This window comes from Amblyomma mixtum, chromosome 1, assembly GCF_055824585.1.
Source record: "Amblyomma mixtum isolate Tamu chromosome 1, ASM5582458v1, whole genome shotgun sequence".
NCBI lineage: Eukaryota > Metazoa > Arthropoda > Arachnida > Ixodida > Ixodidae > Amblyomma > Amblyomma mixtum.
Window position 1 is genome coordinate 78517857 of NC_143012.1, and position 18968 is coordinate 78536824.

Sequence of the window (18968 nt, forward strand, 5' to 3'; positions counted from 1 at the left end):
GCCGTGGGGCACGAACGCATCTCCAAATTATGTGATCTAATGTTTCCACGTGGCCGCAAAATTTACAAATTTCGGTTTCTGCACCGTCCCTCTTCCGCCCTCTGGCACCCGTCCAACTCCTCCCTCCACAGGGGCGAGAAGAAATTTCGAGCTTGGAGTCTTCAGTCGTACGACTCCTTTTTACTCAGGGATCTATCCGGTGGCGGATATATCCTCCTGTCTTTCTTTAGATTTTCGGTTACATCCTTAAACGAACCAATACTTTCTTTCCTTTTAGATGATGTTGTGGAGGCGTCCGCAGCACCCCGAGGTAGCGAGGAGCGGGCGAGCATGTGGGCAGCCTCGTTGCCGGCGAGACCGGACAGAAGGCTGTCAACAGATGGTTGTCCGCAGAGGTAAAAAGGTAAATTGGTTTTTGAGGGAAGGAAATGGCGCAGTATATGTCTCACATATCTCGGCGGGCACCTGAGCCGCGCCTTAAGGGAAGGGAGGAAGGTGGGAGTGAAGAAGAAAGAGAGAGGTGCCGTAGTGGAGGTCTCCGCAATTATTTCGACCACCTGGGGATCTTTAACGTGCACTGACATCGCACAGCACACGGGCGCCTCTTGCGTTTCGCCTCCATCGAAACGCGGCCGCCGCGGTCGGGTTCGAACCCGGGTACTCCGGCTCGGTAGACGGGCGACAAGGTGTCACGCTTTTCTGGTCAGATGAGGGAAAAAATCTTTGTGCATGATGGGATTCGAACCACCATCCTTCCGTTCCACAGCCGAGCGTGCTAAAGGCTACGCTACTTCTTGCCAACGCATGCGTAGTTCTCCTCGTCTAGAACGCTGGAGAGTGTTTGCAGAAAGGCTTAGAATCAGACGGATGCCTCCCAAACGCCCTTCAGTGCCTCCAGCATTTAAGATTCACAAACATTTGTGTACTTAATTAACGTCTTAACCACACATCAGTGACACAAGCGGCAACATCGCGGTAAAGGCTTTCGCCTCACCGCACTTTATGTCAACAAAGTGTCCCCCTGAATTTTTTTCTATTGTTTGAAAATAAAGGAAACAGCACCCGAAGCTTATGGTTTCTCCTTCAAGCTGCTCTACGAGCTTTCTAAACGGTGGTTTGGCGGAGAAGCACCTGAGTGTCTGTCATAAAAGGTAGCGCACACCCAGGGTGAATCGTAAATGATTGTCGTGGTGTTAGCTGTGCTAGAACACTAGTTACGACAGCTTGTCTAAGTATGCCTGCTGAGGTGGTTCTGTCTCTTGGTGCTGCCTCCCTTGGGCACAGTAACTGGAATGTGTTCTCCGTGATTCAAACTTTCTTTTTAGACACGAAGCGGCTACCATCCTGAAATTTTTCTCACCACCTTCTGGCTGCTCATGTTCAAAATTCATCTGTAACCAAATCTTGAACACGGCATCTTCAGCCCCATTCCCATTTTCATTCACGAATGTCAGTGTTCGAGTTGCTCTTAACTTAAATAATCAAATTAGAATTCCTTTTTTCTTCTTTTTTTAAAAGAACAACGTTTTGAGCCCTTGTCAGTCACCGCCTGAGTCTTGGCCAATCTCGCGCAGTGGCTATGCGCCATTATCTCCTTTACCAAAACCACAACAATGTCGCTAGCTGCTTCCTTACCCGGACCGAACTTGGTATCTCGCTCAACGCAGGAACAGAAATACTACTACACATGTGCATTCACAATACTGCAGGCGAAATTTTTGATTGCCATTTGATACGCAGAGGATACAGCTATCAGGAAGCAGGACAAGAAGGGAAGTGCTCGATAGACTGTAGAGCTCCCGTGCATTTGGTCTACGGAGGACAGAAAGAACTTGGAAAGTAGTAGTAGTAGTGAAAACATTTATTATTTTTTTTTTCAAAAGGAAGAGTTAGGGAGTAGAGGGATGGGGATAGATAGATGTGGAGCTTCAGTGGTCGGTCTTCCCTAGTCCAGGATCCCGTTGGCCTCCGCCGCTGCCTTGGCCCTCGTCACCAGCATAAGCTGTGTGCTCGGGTCGGAGTCAGCCAGGAGGGCCTCCCACTGCTCTAGACTAGGGCTATTTACCTTTGGTAGTAAAGGGCTTTTTTCGCAGCCCCAGGTGGCGTGGTACGTTGTGGCGTAGCTCCCACACCACACGCACTCTTTCGCGTATCTGTTCGGCCACATTTTGTGATACATGGCTCTGCTTGGGTAGGTGTCTGCTTGTAGTCGTCTGAGCGTGGTGGCCTGCTCTCTGTCGAGGATATCCGCCGGAGCCGAGTACTTCTTGCGCGCTCCCAACAACGCCTTCATTGCCTCCCCGTAAGATTCTGGCGTGCTGAAGGGTTCGACCGGCAAACCCGCCCTCCGGTTCGTGAACCCTCGGACAACGGTGTCTGCCATGAGATTTCCCTCAACCCCAGTGTCAGGGACCCAAATGATGGTGTGTTGAATGCTTGTGTTGTTTGATCCATGTCTGTGTTGTTTTTGTTCGAAGAGGATACTCGCGGCTTTTCGGCCGATCCTTCCATCTCTGTATGCCCTTTCTGCAGCCGTCGCTATCCAGTAACTCAGTCCCTGCCGATTGGCTTCAGTCAGGGCTAGAGCTATGGCGATCTCTTCCACTGCTTGTGTTGTCCTTGTGCGCACTGATGCACCAGTAACTATATTACCAGCTTAGAAGCAAGATCGAGGTGCAGCCAATTCCGAGAAATATGCACCTGGAATTTAGGAAAGAACAAAGGCTCGGGTGAACGCCGCCAGGAGAACATGGGCGAAATGGAAGAGGCCATTTACTTGGACGCGGCAGGACCGGTCTAAGGGATATCGACGATAGCAATCGGAAGCGTAAACGAAGGCGTGCCTGCTGACGATACGTAGCTGGCAGAGTTTGCGATTGCAGGCTGAGAAGCGGCTGCACATGGCTGCGCATTTCGAAGACGCCTCAAGCCATCACGCCTGTGGTAATTTTTTTTTGAGGGTGCATCTTCTGAAATGCATGCTAGCATATACAAAATCATCGCATATAACGGGCTTTGGCTTAGTTCAATCATTCAGCGAGAGCCGCCATTGGTCACGAATTTTACGCGGCGGCGGCGGCTGTTCAGCGCCGATGGTTCCTGCACTATTTTTTTTTCTTTATTGCCTGGCTTTTGCAAACAAAATTGGACAAAATAGACAATCAACAAAACACAATAAACGCTATGTACATACGACTCGTGGTCAGCCAGCATGAATCTGGCTTCGTCTAATTAAAATTCAGGCAAAGTACAGAGCGGCTCTAGTTTTGAAAGCCACTCCGGGGGGTCCGCAGCGGCCTTCTGAATGGCCAGAAACATGTCCATATTTTCACGAAAGTAAATCCTGGCAGGTCTTGCGTCTCGGTCACAATGGTAGCCTGCCATTCTGGAGCGCCATGTATACAGTGGAGGCCTGTCAGCATTATTAAGTCGAAAGGCACCCCGTCCTCATTTTCAACAGATAAGTACCGAATGCCGTACGGGTCTAGCGGAAATTCTTTCTTTAATGTTCGCTGCAACACATCCAAAAAATAAACCCCTTCCCAACAATGTAAAAAAAACATGGTCTATTGTTTCCGGCTTCCTGCAAATCAAACAGTGAGATCCCCAGGGTAAAAATAATTCCTTTCCCTCTCAAAATTTTTTAACCGGTAAGGTTCCGGTGTGCAGCTTAAAAAAGAAGGTTTTTGTTCCTGGCGGCACCTGCATTTTTTTCACTCTCTTTAAAACATCTTTGCCTGGGCCTCCACTGTACAAGGCCCTGTACAAGGGCACGGGGAAAACTACATCGCACAAAGCACGGTACAGTTTCTTTCGTTTCACAGTGGACAGAAAGTCATTCGAAAACCGCGCGGAAAGAAACCTTACGCTGGCAACGATTTCCCAGTAAAAACCGCTGACCCTACTGTAAACCTCAGCAGTTCCGACTACGTACTCCGGCAGCAGGCGCCGCAGCCTAACTTGGCATACGGTGCGCAAAAACGGGTCTCTTGTGTCCCGAAAAAACAAGAAACGATTCACCAGCTGCCGAAGAAACAAATGGCCCAGTCCCAGCGAACCTTCCTGTACCCGTCTGAACAGGTTGGTCCGGCTGGAGCACTCCCAGTCAGACGACCAGATGAAGACGGCGAAAGTTCTGCGCAGCTTTTGAATGCTTAAAGGTGCACTGAAGAGGAATTTGAACTTGTCTTTTTGCCGCGGGAACTCGATCTACACGTTCCGAGCTTCCTTAGAAACTGCGATTTACTGCCCTGTGTGGCCGATTTCCACAATTAAATTGAATTAACGTCCGGCTCCCGCCTTTTTTTTTTGAATTCTGCCTCGTACGGTGGGCGGAGTCGACCAACGCGTGGAGCGCCTTTCACCCAGTCCCGTGGCGGCTTGCCGCTGTGCCATCGGCGGAGTAATACGTAGTAGTCCGTAGTAGCAAATAGTCCGCGCGTATTTTTATTTCTGTGGGCTTATTTTGCGGCTATATTATCTGCAAATGAAACTATTTATTCACGGAAACCTAAAAAACAAAGCGAAAGCAAAGCCTCCACGGGACTGGGTGAAAGGCGCTCCACGCGTTGGTCGACTCCGCCCACCGTACGAGGCAGAATTAAAAAAAAAAAAGGCGGGAGCCGGACGTTAATTCGATTTAACTGGGGAAATCGGCCACACAGGGCAATAAGTCACTGTTTCTAAGAATGCTAGGAACGTGTGGATCGAGTTTCCGCGGCAAAAAGACATGTTCAGAATCCTCTTCAGTGCACCTTTAAAAGTGAACAGTGCAACACCTGCATGACGTACCAGAGCCTGCTGATGAAGAACAGGTTGCAAACAGTGGCTCTGGCAGAAATTGCCCTATCGCTGCACACGACCTTTAATTCTAGGAGGAACCTTGTCCGAGATGGCAGTTTAATGTCCTCCCCCTTCGCTTGGTCGGTGGCACCGCTTTCTCCCCTGCGCTACCTTCGTCACCCGCGGTACACCTCCGGCGGTGGCGTAGCCGCGCTCTTCGCGAGTCTTATTTCAGGCTTTCTGCTTTTTTCTGTTTTCTCGGAAGCTTCAAATTCTGTTTTCTTTCATCATCCGTGGTGAAACAGTGGTGCGGGAGAGGCCGCTTTTTTAATGCGCTAGCTGTGACGCTGCTGAAACGCAACGCTGGTGAAACAATGATTAAACACTGATGAAACGTGTGACGCTGCGACGCTAGTGAAACGTGAATAATCTAAAATTATCTAGCGAACAGCATTATTTCGCACGGACTTAATGTTGTTTCATACTTCATCAGGACACTACATGGTAGAAGCGTATTCAGCTTTTAAGCCGATCAGTCCGACGTAAGCAAGTTCTTTAAAAACATGCTCGAGGTTCCGCCTAAGAAAAGCCGAGTGCGGGGTGCGCTGATGCCGAGGGTAAGATGTTACGAAAGTTTTATTAGTATATTGCAATGTAATCCTTTTATTAGCTTTACAATGACATCAAATTACAATGCAATGTTTGGACTGTTTTGTGTCGAATCAGCTGTAATGGCCTGCCGGGAAGATTTCATTCAAGGTTCACGCATCAGCGATAGCCGTCGTTCTGCAATAGTGTGAAAAGTTCAAGCGAAAGTGCAAACTCTCCTTTTCGCTTAACATACAGTCATCAGTTGCCCCCCCTCCCTCATCCTTTCTCTTGCCCAGTGGCCCCGGCGGCTCAAGTGGAGTAGTTGACACTAGTGTTGCGAAAGATTACATACAAGGCCTTAATTTGACCTCTCAAGACTTTTCCTCTCTCAATCAGCCGGAGCACACCGCAGGCTTTGTCTTCTACTCTGCGGAAACCACATACACCCAATGCGGCGCTCGGCTGCTGACCCGAAAGAGGCGGGTTCGATCCCGGCCGCGGCGGCTGAATTTCGATGAAGGCGAAATTCTAGAGGCCCGTGTGCTGTGCGATGTCAGTTCACGTTAAAGAACCCCAGGTGGTCGAAATTTCCGGAGCCCTTCACTACGGCGTCTCTCATAGCCTCAGTCGCTTTGGGACGGTAAACCCCAATAAACCAACCAACCAAGCACATACACCCAATGCTCATGAAGGTAACAAATGTGGACCTGCATACTGATAACAGTACGGAGATCAATACTAACAACAGAAGCATATGCTGTTATCTTAAACAAACGCTGTTCCATTTCAACCCAGCTATTCCATTCATGCCTCGAAAACGACAAAGAAATCCGTTGCACGAGGAGCGCGTGCGAAGCATAAGAAGAAGAGGCAGCGAACGGCAGCACACGAACGGCCGATAGCCCACAGAAAAGGCTCGCATTCTGCTGCGCAATGATGTGGCAATCGGGTCGCCACCGAGACCAGCCGGGAACAGTGCAGCTCGTTCAGCAGCAGCAGCAGCAGCGCATGCCGGGACGGGACCAGTCGACCTCGACGTGGACCGACGTGGCGCGGAAGCACCACCGGCCCTCGGGCGACCGCACCCGACGGCCGTCGGACGAGGCGCGCCGTGAGATGCTGGAACACTTCCGCGAACAGCTCAAGGTTGCCCTGGTCACCACAGCCTGCTTCGTGAGTGCCTGATGGGCAGCATGTGTTTCTACTGCTGCTATAGCTCCGTGAAGGTTTTTCTCCGGGATTAATGCGGTCTAATATATCTTACCGGTACTCACCTATGGACAGAAACGTGGAGGCTAACGAATAGGGTTAGGCTTAAGTTCAGGACAACGCAGCGAGTTATGGAAAGAAAATGATAGGTGTAGCGTTAAGAGATCGGAAAGCGTTTGTTTGTCGCAAACAAACGCGGATTGTAGTCGAAATTAAGACGAAGAAATGGGCTTGGGCAGGGCATATGTAATGCGAAGGCAAGATAACCGGTGGTCCTTGAGTGGATTCCACGAGAAGGCAAGCGTAGCAGGGGGCGGCGGAAACTTAGGTGGGCGGACGAGGTTAAGAAGTTTGTGGGGATGGAGTGGCCGCAACTGGCGGAGGACAGGGTTAATTGGAGAGACATGGGAGAGGCCTTTGCCCTGTAGCGGCCGTAGTCGGTCTGATGATGATGATGAATATATTGTAACCGAACCGTGCGGCTTTCTTTTTGGCCGCTGTAAAGTACCGTAGAGCTAGTCTCCTGTAGTCCAGCGTGAACGGAGTACGATCCCTCAACCTCGGGCGTATTCGAATAATAAACAATAGCCGCTCAACCTCTCAATTCGGTCAGTCGCTTGCATGTGAACCAGACTTACCCCTGATTGTTATAACGTGGATGGTATGTCTTCTTGAATCTTAACGCTTTTGCCGTTTCACTACCGGCACTATTCTGCGTCTTTGTAGTGCTCAAGGAGCACCCCCGCAGTATCCGCTTACTCGCCTTGCAGGGGTGGAACTGCGCCTCAGTGCTTGCAAGGTCGTCGAACTCGTGGCTCCCGAGACTCTTGGGATTTCCCGGGCCGTCACGTAAGCGAGAGATAGCTGTGCGCACCGACTCATGTTAATGGAGTTCAAGATGGAAGGCTAGTGTATTGCTACTTGCGCGCATGCTGCATCCCTTTTGGATTCTGCGACAGCGCCACAAACGCACCGACAGTAGACGACGTTTCGAAGTAGTGTGTTTATTTTATCCATAAAATTTTCTGGTACTTTATGTGTTGCTTAAAGGGGTCTTCAAATGAAAATAGACCTGCGCGATTGCAATTTTTATTGCTTGAGTAAACATTGTACATGCCGATTCCTAAATATTTGGGCGCAGTGTCGAATGTAGAATCAATAATGCCCGTTTGAAATCCAGCCTTTTTGCGTTCCTAAAATGGCATTGCGACGCCGCTTGCCGGCATCAGCGTTAGACAATTACGTCAGCTTAAGACTTCAGAAACAGAGACACACCTTCTGCTTTGGTTTGTACTTAAAAGGGGCCCAGAAACACATTCTTAGTTAACCGTTTTGCCTGTTGATTGCATACAGTGAGTTATAATGGTGCTATTAGCGTCGGTAATACCGCGTACATTCCGTTTTTTAATATTTAATGTCCTCCCAAAAACAACTTCGTGGTCGCCACACAGTGGCGGGTTTTTAGCAGCGGAAATGACATCACCTGGCGCGAGCTTGATGACCGGACCAACAGTAAATATCCTGCAAATTGTGTGAATAAATAGAGACACATTTTGTCACCTGTCTGCGTTTTATATTAGATCAACAAGAACAATTTGTTTGTCTTAGATAAAAGCCCTGCAAACATGGTTCCTTCCTCCATGCCTGCAAAGCAAGTAAAATAAAAATACACCACCAGGGGCGCTCTGGCATAGAAACAACGCTGCCAGTCTCACAGAGAGCAGGCAACCATGGAGTACAAACTTCCGCGACGTGCTCTGGCTGGCTGTTTTGATTGGTTGCGCCAGGTGCCGTCATTGGGAGAGCGAAATAGGAGTGGGAAGCCCCGCCAAAATCGAGTTGAGGGCAGCGTTTTGTTTGCTTGTATTTTGAAATTTCTTCACTGAATAACTCCGGTTCCTGTGCATCGATTCATGTAATTCTTTTTAAGTCAGCATCTGTGTGACATAAAGAACCCACCTGAAGTATAGCCGGTATTCGCCCAGGCAGTGTTTCGCAGCCCCTTTAAATAGCAGGTTTGTACCAAAGTTATGAAGTTTTATGGTTTGGAGGGGTTTAACGCCCCAAAGCGACTCAGGCTATGAAGGACGCCGTAGTGAAGGGCTCCGGAAATTTCGACCATCTGGGGATCTTTGACATGCTCTGACATCGCACAGTACACGGGCCTCTAGAATTTCGCTTCCATCGAAGTTCGCCCGCCGTGGCGGGAATCGAACCCGCGTCTTTCGGGTCAGCAGCCGAGCGCCATAACCGCTGAGCCGTCACGGCGGCTAAAAGTTATAAAGCAAAAACATGGTATGGTTTTAAACGCGCGCCTTAGAATGCTTCTCTCGGCTAAATTGGCGATTTCTTCGAGTTCAGATTTCGCTCAGAAATTTCGTCGGCAGAATTTCTTTATGCTACATTTGTTTAAGGTACTTCCTCGTCGTCTGCAGAGACGAAAAAGTAAAACGAGGTTCCGCAGGAATGGTACAGTTTCTGCCATATTGTGCCCACTGTAAGAACGTGTGCCGCAGCCTCCACTGTAGCGATGTTCTGCTACCGGTACCGTTCCTGCGATCGTTCGTTGTTATCGCGAATCGTCGCCTTGGACGAAGGGGATTAGCGAGACTAAATGAGAAGGTGCCCCACTAAAACGTTGTACAAAACAAAACTGAGCGCTATATGCACCTATAGTGCGAAATTCGTGCTTGAACAGGCTCAGTCTTCGACGTCGCTGTTATCGCTGCCGATGTCACAACGGCGCTGCAGTCTAAACGCTGTGATGCTCCGACCTCGGTCAACTATGGGTCAACAGGCCTCGCTACGGCGCCATGTTTGTGCGACGACAGAAGTTCCTGATTGGCTGACTAAGATGACGTTTTGATAGAGTGGAGGGGGACGCTCGTTGGGTAACTTAAATTATGTTTTTGTCACTATTAAATCAATCCGGACGATAAAACTAATCAAAGCAGGGTCAGCAATCTGCGGAAAACATTTCACAACCACTTTAAGGTGTTTTTCTGACATGTTTTTGTCATCAATCCGGACGATTAAACTAATCATAGCATACTGTAGAATGAAAAGTCAGGAATCGTAATACATACGTCGTTCTAAATTTGCGGAAAACGTTTCGCAACCCCTTTCAGATGTTTTTGAGACATCCTGCTTTAAAAAATAACAAACCTCTGTTGTGTTTTATCGTAACGTTTGGCTTGGTCATCGACCCTCCAAGAAATGGTACCATACTGAGACAGGGATCAGGTGTCCCTTCCCAAGCTATAAAATCCCCCCCCCCCCCCCCCCCTCGACCTTCCTCGACTACTAGAGACCTGTGTATTTGTGCGTCTCGAGTGTGCTTCGGCTTTTACTCCATGCGACTTGTCATGGTGTTAAGACCCAGCATAGACGAACTGCATTAACGCCGAAAATAATCTACACTAGGCGGACTGCTCTCACTTGTCTGGCGCCAAGGACAAACAACTCCAGACTAAACCCTACCGATCTGACGCCATCATTAGCCACACAGGAATTCCCGGCGTTAACGCACCACTCCAAAGCCATAATGGAGGATGTTTTTACTTGGGCACTGCTTGTACCACCTCTCCTCATTTGGTTTTCTTCCGACAGCGACACCTATGCCAGACTGTCTCACAGCGTGAGGAAACCTACTACTGCTGGCGTATCATCTGCATTACGCTTGCTGCTCCTTTCAAAAATACTTGCTTTAAGCATCGTCATTGCAGTGCGGCCACAAGCATTGTTTCGGTTGCTTATGGACAGCACTAACTTCTCCTTTCATAAGCGAAAAGTTTTTCATTAACGGATACGTCAGTGCACCAAAATTTTCACACTATCTCTATCTGCGCGCGGCTTCCGCCGCAGGGACAAATTCCAATGCTCTGCAGCACAACTCATAGCACTGAGCCACTGCAGTGGTTTTAAACCATTCGTTGGAAGTTCGCACATTCTACACGACCAGATGTTGACAATTCGCGGAAAAGATGGCCTAGAACTTTTTAAAATGCTTTACTTATTCTTGAAACGTGCATTTTTCTTGACCCCGGCAGTAAGGCCGCCTAGCCTACATAGTAGGGTAGGAGACGTTACCAGTTTATAGTGTAAATGGCTTAGCCAAATACGCAGTAAAGCCCCCTACGCAGTAAAGCTCCGTACCCTAACTCATGCATGGAAATATCTACCCAGTGGCAAAGGATGCGGTACAACAGATTTTTTCTTACCAAACAGGGTTACTGTGCTTTTAAAACTGTACCCACAATGTGCTTTCAGCTACATGAAATATTGACACTTTCCCCCTTGTCTCATTCATTTTTTTTTTCCGAGAATACCTTACTCCACTACGAGAACTTTCTCTGTTTGCATCTTCTAGATCACTGGACCATGAGAGTAATCCTGGACATAGCCCACTCCACGAATGCGCTGAGTGACGTCATTCTAATTTTCAGCCTTTATTTCGTGAGTACCTTACATTGCGACTTTAGCTATAGCGAGCTTGTCTTTCGTGTTCCCGTGAAAGTTAACTAGGCACCACTTTACTAAAAGCTCCGTGTTTGTTGCAGTATTTTCAATAAAGGTGTAGTAGTCTCGCCGAAAATTTAACTGCGAGAGTTTCATGCTGGTCGCGAGTTTGTCCGGCTATCAGTGTACTGTGCCGCTAAGGGTGTTCTTGCTATTGATATGCACCCGGGACTTTCTGTTGAGTTCTACCCTAGTCCTGTCCCAAACTCGATGGTTCCTGACGTCTGGAAACGCAGTAATTCATGGCGCTCAGAAAAAAACGATCACCAGTGTCAGCAGCAGAGCTGCAAGAGTTTCTTACACCTCTGTCAGCGAGCATGCTAAAGGACTCCTTTTTGCTATTTTGCTTTTCCTAGGTTCGAAGGCCAAACAAGGATGACGAAGAACAAGTAAGCGAAAACATGTAGCTTCTTCTCATTTCGATGTACTGATCAATTTTCTCTCGCCCTACCATAAGTAGCTGAGTTGGTAGAGTGACTGCTCCGCTGAAGCGGTGGTCCCGGGTTCGCGGACCAGGACGACTTTTTGTCTAACTGCTAAGTTTCTGAGAAAGCTCTATAGCTTTCCTTTGTAGCCGTTTGGCTTCGCTCGGGTAGATGCCAATCAGTAATTACTCCCTTATTACAAATCAATTCCACCTTGGGGGATTCCGCTAAAGATTTGGCCAGCTTCGTAAGTGTACGCGTGTATTTCATCCCCCTCGCGGCGTGCATTTCGCGAGTGTAGCGTGCCATACTCTTTTTTTCTTTGCCTATTCCTCGCCGACCATTATTTCTCGTCCATGTGCATGGTATCACAGAGATAAGAGGGCTGTGGAGAATTTTCAGATACCCTTTGGCAAAGTTCCATGCGTGTGCGATCCAAGTATTCAGCCAAATGAGCTGCGCAATTCATAAAGTTAAAATTATCTGTTGGGTTATGAACCTGTAATAACAACTAACAGCCACATAGGCGCTTATTTTGCCGCAGTGGACTGCTACTGCTCCATTCTCTTCAAGGATATCATGCTTTTGCGGCAGTTCATCCTTGAGTTTTGCAAATTCCCTCATGTATGAGCAGACAGAATCAGTAAAGACAACATTAATCGATCCCTTCTCCGCGATGCAGAATCTCAGCTCGATCATCAGACTCTTTATACTGTGGAACGGCTTGACCACCCTCCTCATCTGGTGCGCCTCCTGTGTCGACACGTTCCTCCCGAGTACACCGGTGAGTAGTCCTTTGATATCCTAATGCTTTTTGTATGTAAATGGGGCCTATTTTGTTCAGCATTCACCCGTTCTGATAAGACGATAGAGAGGTGTATGACTCTGCTATTAGTACGGCATAGAGAGTACAATTTCCCAAAGTTCACGCTAAATGATCAGTGGTCGAACGCTTCGGACTGATACGGAAAAGAGTGTACGCTGGAGGATAGTTTCCTCCCTTTTTACTCACACACAGGCGTATTCGTATTGAGAGTGTATGCACCACCTGGGGTTACTTGCGTTGATGTCGCACAGCGCTCAGCAATTTTAACCAGTTAGCGTTAAGGACCTCGTGTCGCAGAAAATCCGTCGTCGGAGTCGTAGACCGGGAGCGCAAAACTGACGCAAAATCCTCAGAGAAGCAACCCAAGAGGCAGATGAGCCACCTAGGTCTCCTCACTTAGCAGACTCCTGTACACCACCTCGTATGAAACCCTAACACGTACAGAAACTAGAGAACTCGAATGTTCACCCAACACCCTTCACAAGGCCTCTCTGGGTCTTTCCTATGTACGCCTTAAATCAGCGACTTCAAAACACTGGCCTCTTGCTCAATCTCGCCGAATTAACACAATAAAATAGAGACAGGCAAGTAGCGCGCTTGTCTCGTATGGAGCAAGGATGCGACACCCTGAACCGAGCAGCCATCTCCCTCGTCAACCTGACACCAGTTAGCCAATGCCCTTAGCCAACAATGCAAACATGCCAAAATACATGACGCCACACCTTCATGACGGTGGACATCAAGCATATGCGAACCATCACCGGATAGATATCACATGTACAACGACGTACACGGGCGCCACACAGTCTGATATGCCAAAGGTCCTGCGTGCGAAGGAAGACGGGCATATGCGACTGCCCGTCTAGGGCAGGCCAACTTGGGTAGTATTCCGCCACCGGCACAGGGGACATTGATATGGGGTAGACGCGTATGCATTTATGCACCTGGACAAAGAGAACCAGTCACTAGCACAGTTGGACCATTTTCCAACCCTCCCAATACAGTCACTCTAGAAACTCACGCGCTAATATAAGCCATACCGGAAGCGTATTTAGTAATTAAGCACCAGACCACTAACATCAAAATCCTGCATACCGACAACAGCAAAGTCATTTGCAATATACAGCGCAGACTACTGGAAACCCAATTATATGGCATTCCATAGAATCTTATAACAGCAACCCGATCATTAAAATCTCCTTGCCCGGGATACGTCCTCATGACTGGATCGAGGGAAACAAATTGGTTCATTCCGATTCCTTCTCATTACCCTTATCCTCCCCCTCCTTCCTGGAATGACCTTTGTACAGGCCTGAAGTAAACTTTTTTCCTCCTCCTCCTCCTACATAGTTCCTTAATTTTTCTAAAAACCTCGACCTGCTTTTCTGCACTTAGCACGTTTCTTCTTTTGCGCCGATCACTCTCTATCTCTCTCTCTGCAGACGTCATCACACGGAGACATGACCACCAATGTCAATGGAGAGACGCAGACCACCGCCAGTCCAGGGGACACATCCGCTTCGCCGGTACGTACAACTGCAGCCATTGCCGTGTGGCTCCTTCATGACGGAATTTTAAGCTTAGTGCGCAGGAATATCGTTCCAAAAAATTTCACAAATCTCCGCACTTCTACTAGGACGTCACACAGCCTAATTGATTTATCATAACAAGGGGGCCAATATAGGCGTGTTTAATCCGTTTCACCGAAAAGCTGCATCTTCAGAAGATTTATTGTGCCACCACTGCCAAATGAAAACTTACTCAATTGGGTGACCAACCGCTTTTTTTTTTTTTTTTTGCTGAGGCTATCATACCCTCTGAAGCCTCACCGCAAAAAACTATATGATAGCTTCCATAGCCATCGCGGTGACTCAGTGGCTATGCACTCGGCTGCTGACCCGAAATACCCGGGTTCGATCCCGGCCGCGGCGGTCGAATTTCAATGGAGGTAACATTTTAGAGCCCCGTGTAATGCGCGACAGTGCATGTTAAAGAACCCCACGTGGTCGAAATTTCCGGAGCCCTTCACTACGGCGTCTCTCATAGCCTGAGTCGCTTTGAGACGTTAAGCCCCCATAAAGCCATAGCTGGTTGGCTTACTTCGGGAAGGTGCATCAGTCACTAAGGTAACCGGGTGCACTAATACAGCCTGTCATTTAGTTGGCGTAGCCTCAGAAACGGGATTATTTTCGAACTGTCAAAGGCGTGTATGTGTTCGCGCTGGATTGAGCAGTGCGCTTTCTTACGCTCATATATCGCATGTTAATTACCGTTGCAGTGGAGCTACATCCTTGCCGCCCTGGGCTACACCGCGGTGGCTGTCGTCAAGGTACCTTTTCAAGACTTCTGCAGCTTTCCCTTTTAATACCCCGCACTACCCCCTGCGCATTGCGCTCATGAAAGGCGGACAGCGATAATAATGTGTGTCATATACGCAGGTGTATAAATTACTGCAATATACGGTAATGTGAATAGAAAGAAATACAATCAACCGTTTCAGAGTCGGCCAATCAAAGCTATGATATAGCAGGCAAACGTGTTATGAACAGGAAGCAGTCAGCTCAAAAGGGAAATAAGTATTATTTGGTACGGAACAGATTTATTAGTAGGAGCCATTTTACCGGTCTCGCTGGTAAGCATTAAGCTACATTAAATTCTGTCTATTAATAAGACTCGTCCCGTCCCGCTTGTCGTGAAACCACCCAAGACGAGGAAACAGCGCTTCTAGCAACATGTGGATAGGTGTGCTTGTAAACCCCCGTAAATGACGCGCCGAAGCCGTCCCATGTATTCAGCTCTAGACAACCAAGTGATAATTTGGACCATGCAAGATGTTTGAAATATTTGCTCCGATTTGTATTAAGGCGGAAGCCTTGCTTCATCGTTGTAAGCAGGAGTTGTCGTCAGAAATGTGACGCTTTTAAATTGATTGAAATGGTCCTGACGTCACAGTGCCCGAATTTCAAACGGGGCCAATAGCACTTTGACTAGTAATCATGCAACCAATTAAAGGGATCGTATAGTGATGCTCCAAGTAAGTGGGACAGAGTTTACTTAATTGCTTAAATAACCAATTAGCCTAGTTAACCTTTCTAATCAGACCAGAAAAATAAATAAACCTAGTAGGAAATTGGTCGAGAAGAGTAATCGAACCAGGGTCTCCGGAGTGCGAAACGAGCATGCTAACCACTCCGCCATGCCAGCTCGATGATTTGGAATGAACAAAGGCGCGTCTAGTGAACACGGTGTCTTCGTTCACTCCCATCTTCCTCCCTTCCCGTTACGGCGAGGCTCAGGTGTCCACCGAGATATGCGAGACATATGCATTTCCTTTCCTCAAAAACCACTTTACCGACGAGCAAGGCGTAGAGCCGAACGAGCGATGGACTCTCTGTGGACTCTCTGCCAGCGTTGCAAGAGGCTGTTGCCTTCCACTCTTAGAGGCGAAGCTTAACCTCTTAACCACACATCAGTGACACAAGCAGCAACACCGCGCTTAAGGCTTTCGCCTCACCGCACATTAGGTCAACAAAGTGCCCTCCTGAATTTTTACCCTGCGTCTGCTTATATTCTCAGCCACCCTATGCAACAAATGACGCCTACTATTAGTATGAGTAATGGCCTAAATGGTAGTGCGTTATCTCGACATTGGGACCCAAAATAAGAAGCTTGCTCCACATGATCTCAGAAGGACCAGCGCAAAAGGGCATATCGTGAGTCACGGTCTTATCTAATTTATCTTGCTCTGCTTCTGCGCCATGGTCCCTTACAGGAAACTATATACCCGGTGTCCCAGCTAAATGTAACCAACCTTTTAAAAAAGACGAAGTGTCATAGTCCAGTGAGACCAACTAAAGGTTGTTCAGAGTCGCTTGGCCTAGTCTCAAATATTTTTTTCATTCTTCAAAGTTAAATAATTTAGTTAAGCTTAACTAGCTACCTTTTTAATTATTGACTTCAGAAAAAACTGGAAATGAAAAAATTTTAGATCGCCTCGAAAAACCGCTAGTAGTGCTGTTTCCATCACGGTACGATTTACGTAGCTTCATTTAACGGCCTTAAAAGACAGTTATCACGAGACCAGCTGCTCACTCGCATCTCTGCCCCAATATGCACCCAAAGTCTCATCGAGGAGAGGACTTCAGGAAAACAGAATTTTATTCTCTATGGTGCATCTTGAGACGTTGAAGTGGCACGGTTGTCACGTGGCAGCTTTATTTTATTGTCCGAATTACGGTTAAAGGCCGGTAAAAAGCTACTTTACATAAATAGTCCGTTGCTGCAAATGTTTCAGTCAGCTGTTTTTCAAAGCGATCTACAACTTTTCCATTGACACTTTGTTCATCAAGCCAATAATTAAAAAGTAAGCTAATTAAGCTTAAATAATTACATAACTTTGAAAAACAAAAAAAACACACTAGGTCACGCGACTCTAAAGAACCTTCAGTTGGTTTCAGACGGCTAGGGCATCCCGTGTTTTTTAAAAGCTTGGTTACATTTAGCTGGGACACATGGTATATACGTTGCACGAGTTTCCTCCGAAAAAAGTTTAAAGTTCAGCGCTTCTGTTCGTGTCGTCCTCCTAAATTCTTGTCCGTTGTCCTTTTTTGCGCTGGTTCTTCTGAGATACGGCCTACCAACCAGCGTAGCAGTAGGGGCTGCTCCGCATGACGTTTTCTGTATCGTTGGCACCTTGGAAGATAACATAGTCCAGTGATCGAATGCCTTAACTTTTTGCAGGCCCTTATTCTTCTCAACGTCTACGTGAACTACCTTTCGTCCTTTCAAGAAGAATCGCCGGTAACCGCAGCCGACAACGCGATATCCTGCCAGGAATCGTCCTACACCCAGCCCGAGGACCAAAGCACCTGGGACCGCTTCACCTGGCGCCGCAAAGATTCCCGGCATTCCAAGCAGCCAAGCCAAGCCTCCTCAGCCAAGCACCACTCCGAACGAGACAGCCCGTCAAGCAAGCAGCCACCGCGGCCGTCTGGCAACACCCAAGGACCGTCAGCGCAAGAACCAGCTCTGCTGGAGAATTGGTTCGAGCCCGCTGGCCATTTGCGTCACGTGTACGACGACGAGGCAGAAGGGGCTCCCCTGCAAGTCGTTCCGAACAAGGGCGCGGTGTCTTATGTCTGGCGTCACGACGCCGCAGACGCCAAGGACAGCAAACAGACCGCGGCGGGGTCGTCGAAGAAGCCAGGTCGCGGCATGCCCAGCTTCGACGCCATGCAGATGGTGCTTTTCGGTACCAGGAACAGGACGCACGGCAAAGCGGCGCGCCATGGGAGTACAGGGAAAGTGGAGGAGTCCCTCGGCAGTACGGCAAACAGCACGGCTTCAACGACACCCAGCCGCACGTCGCGTAAGAAGGAAGGGGCGCCATCGTCCCCTGAGTTCAACTTCGAAGAGTACCTCGAGAAGAGGAGGCGAGAGGCGTCCACACAGTTGCTGCCTGCGATGCCGGATGGGGGCAGCTCGGAACGCCAGGCCAGCAGCGGTGTCCCTCCAGAACCACCATTGGCCGAGCCTACGAACAACGCGCGGGCGGAGCCTGCGGCTCAAGCTGCCGGAGAGATCCAGATGCAGCACAGGCAGGGAGACCTCGAACAGGAACAAGCTCCCAGCGCTGGCCCTGTTACCGACGCTCCTGGAAGCCATAGACCGGTGGAAATTGGGCCAGGGCCCGAATCATCACTGCTGCCATCACGGGAGGTGGCCGTCACCACTGAAGTAATGGAGCAGGAGAAAGGACGTGGTCAGGGAGTTCCAGGCGTTCCCAGCGATGCACCTGACCACGTGAACTTGACGGATGATGCTGAAGACCGAAAGCGTGTTTTATTCGTTGGTCTTGATGCCGGTGCAGCCACACTCGACAAGGACGACTCAGCCGTAGGTCAATCCGCGGTAGTCAGTGCTCCTGTAACGACGACCGAAAGAGCCCCAGAGCAGCTTGCGTCCGTCATCGCAGCCGACCAAGACGACGAACCGCATGAGGAGCGTGCAACCGAAGGCTTCGATATCGGCAAGGGCGAGTCCGAATCGCAAAGCCCAGTCAACGAACAGCCCGATGTGGTTGCTGCGCGGGGCGTCCTGCCTCCGTTGACGTTGCGCGGCCCAGTTCTGGTGAAAGACAGGCGCCAGAGCAGGAAGAAAAACGGCGTCCATCTTGCCGAAGAGCGCCAGGAACACCCGTGCTCGGACGCGCAGCAGGCGAGGGCTTCAGGTACTGGAGGAGCTGACGAGGTCGTCAAGGAGGCCGACGACGTGAAGCACGAGGCGTCGCCGGACGAAGAGCACACTACCGAGATGGTCACTGGCGCGTTCTCGGTGGAGACAGAAAAGATGCACGCCAGCAGTTCATCGTTTACACGGAACTTAGATCCCTGATTTGGAAGAAGCTTTTGTGAACGTACCTCATTTTCCGACGAATGCCCCCCCGATAATACTCAACTATTTGACATTTTATTTTTTTCTCTTCTGAGAGGTATTTTGTGATTGCGTCTGCGCTCGTACGCTAACCACCGAAGCTTCGGAGTAGATATCAAGTATCCACTCTTATCTTTCCGTTGCTAGCTCGGACTGGCCACGTTTCTCTGGGTTTAACGCTGTAG

The 18968-nt window shown here is 48.9% G+C and overlaps 1 protein-coding gene across 1 annotated transcript; it reads left to right on the forward strand.

Moving 5' to 3' along the window:
• The first annotated feature begins 6309 nt into the window (after positions 1-6309).
• On the forward strand, positions 6310-18744 carry LOC149366869 (uncharacterized). Its single transcript, XM_089572108.1, has 8 exons — positions 6310-6546; positions 7353-7431; positions 10952-11037; positions 11457-11489; positions 12208-12309; positions 13794-13877; positions 14630-14680; positions 17092-18744. Exons 1-8 carry the CDS (start codon positions 6310-6312, stop codon positions 18742-18744), a joined length of 2325 nt encoding a protein of 774 aa, XP_089428234.1.
• Positions 18745-18968: the final 224 nt, after the last annotated feature.

Excerpts from the sequence above, each read along its gene's own strand:
- LOC149366869 (XM_089572108.1), top strand. The coding sequence starts at position 6,310 with ATGTGGCAATCGGGTCGCCACCGAGACCAGCCGGGAACAGTGCAGCTC. Across the intron at positions 7,432-10,951 it reads GGGATTTCCCGGGCCGTCAC|ATCACTGGACCATGAGAGTA; the intron begins GTAAGCGAGAGA and ends TGCATCTTCTAG. Across the intron at positions 11,490-12,207 it reads ACAAGGATGACGAAGAACAA|AATCTCAGCTCGATCATCAG; the intron begins GTAAGCGAAAAC and ends TCCGCGATGCAG.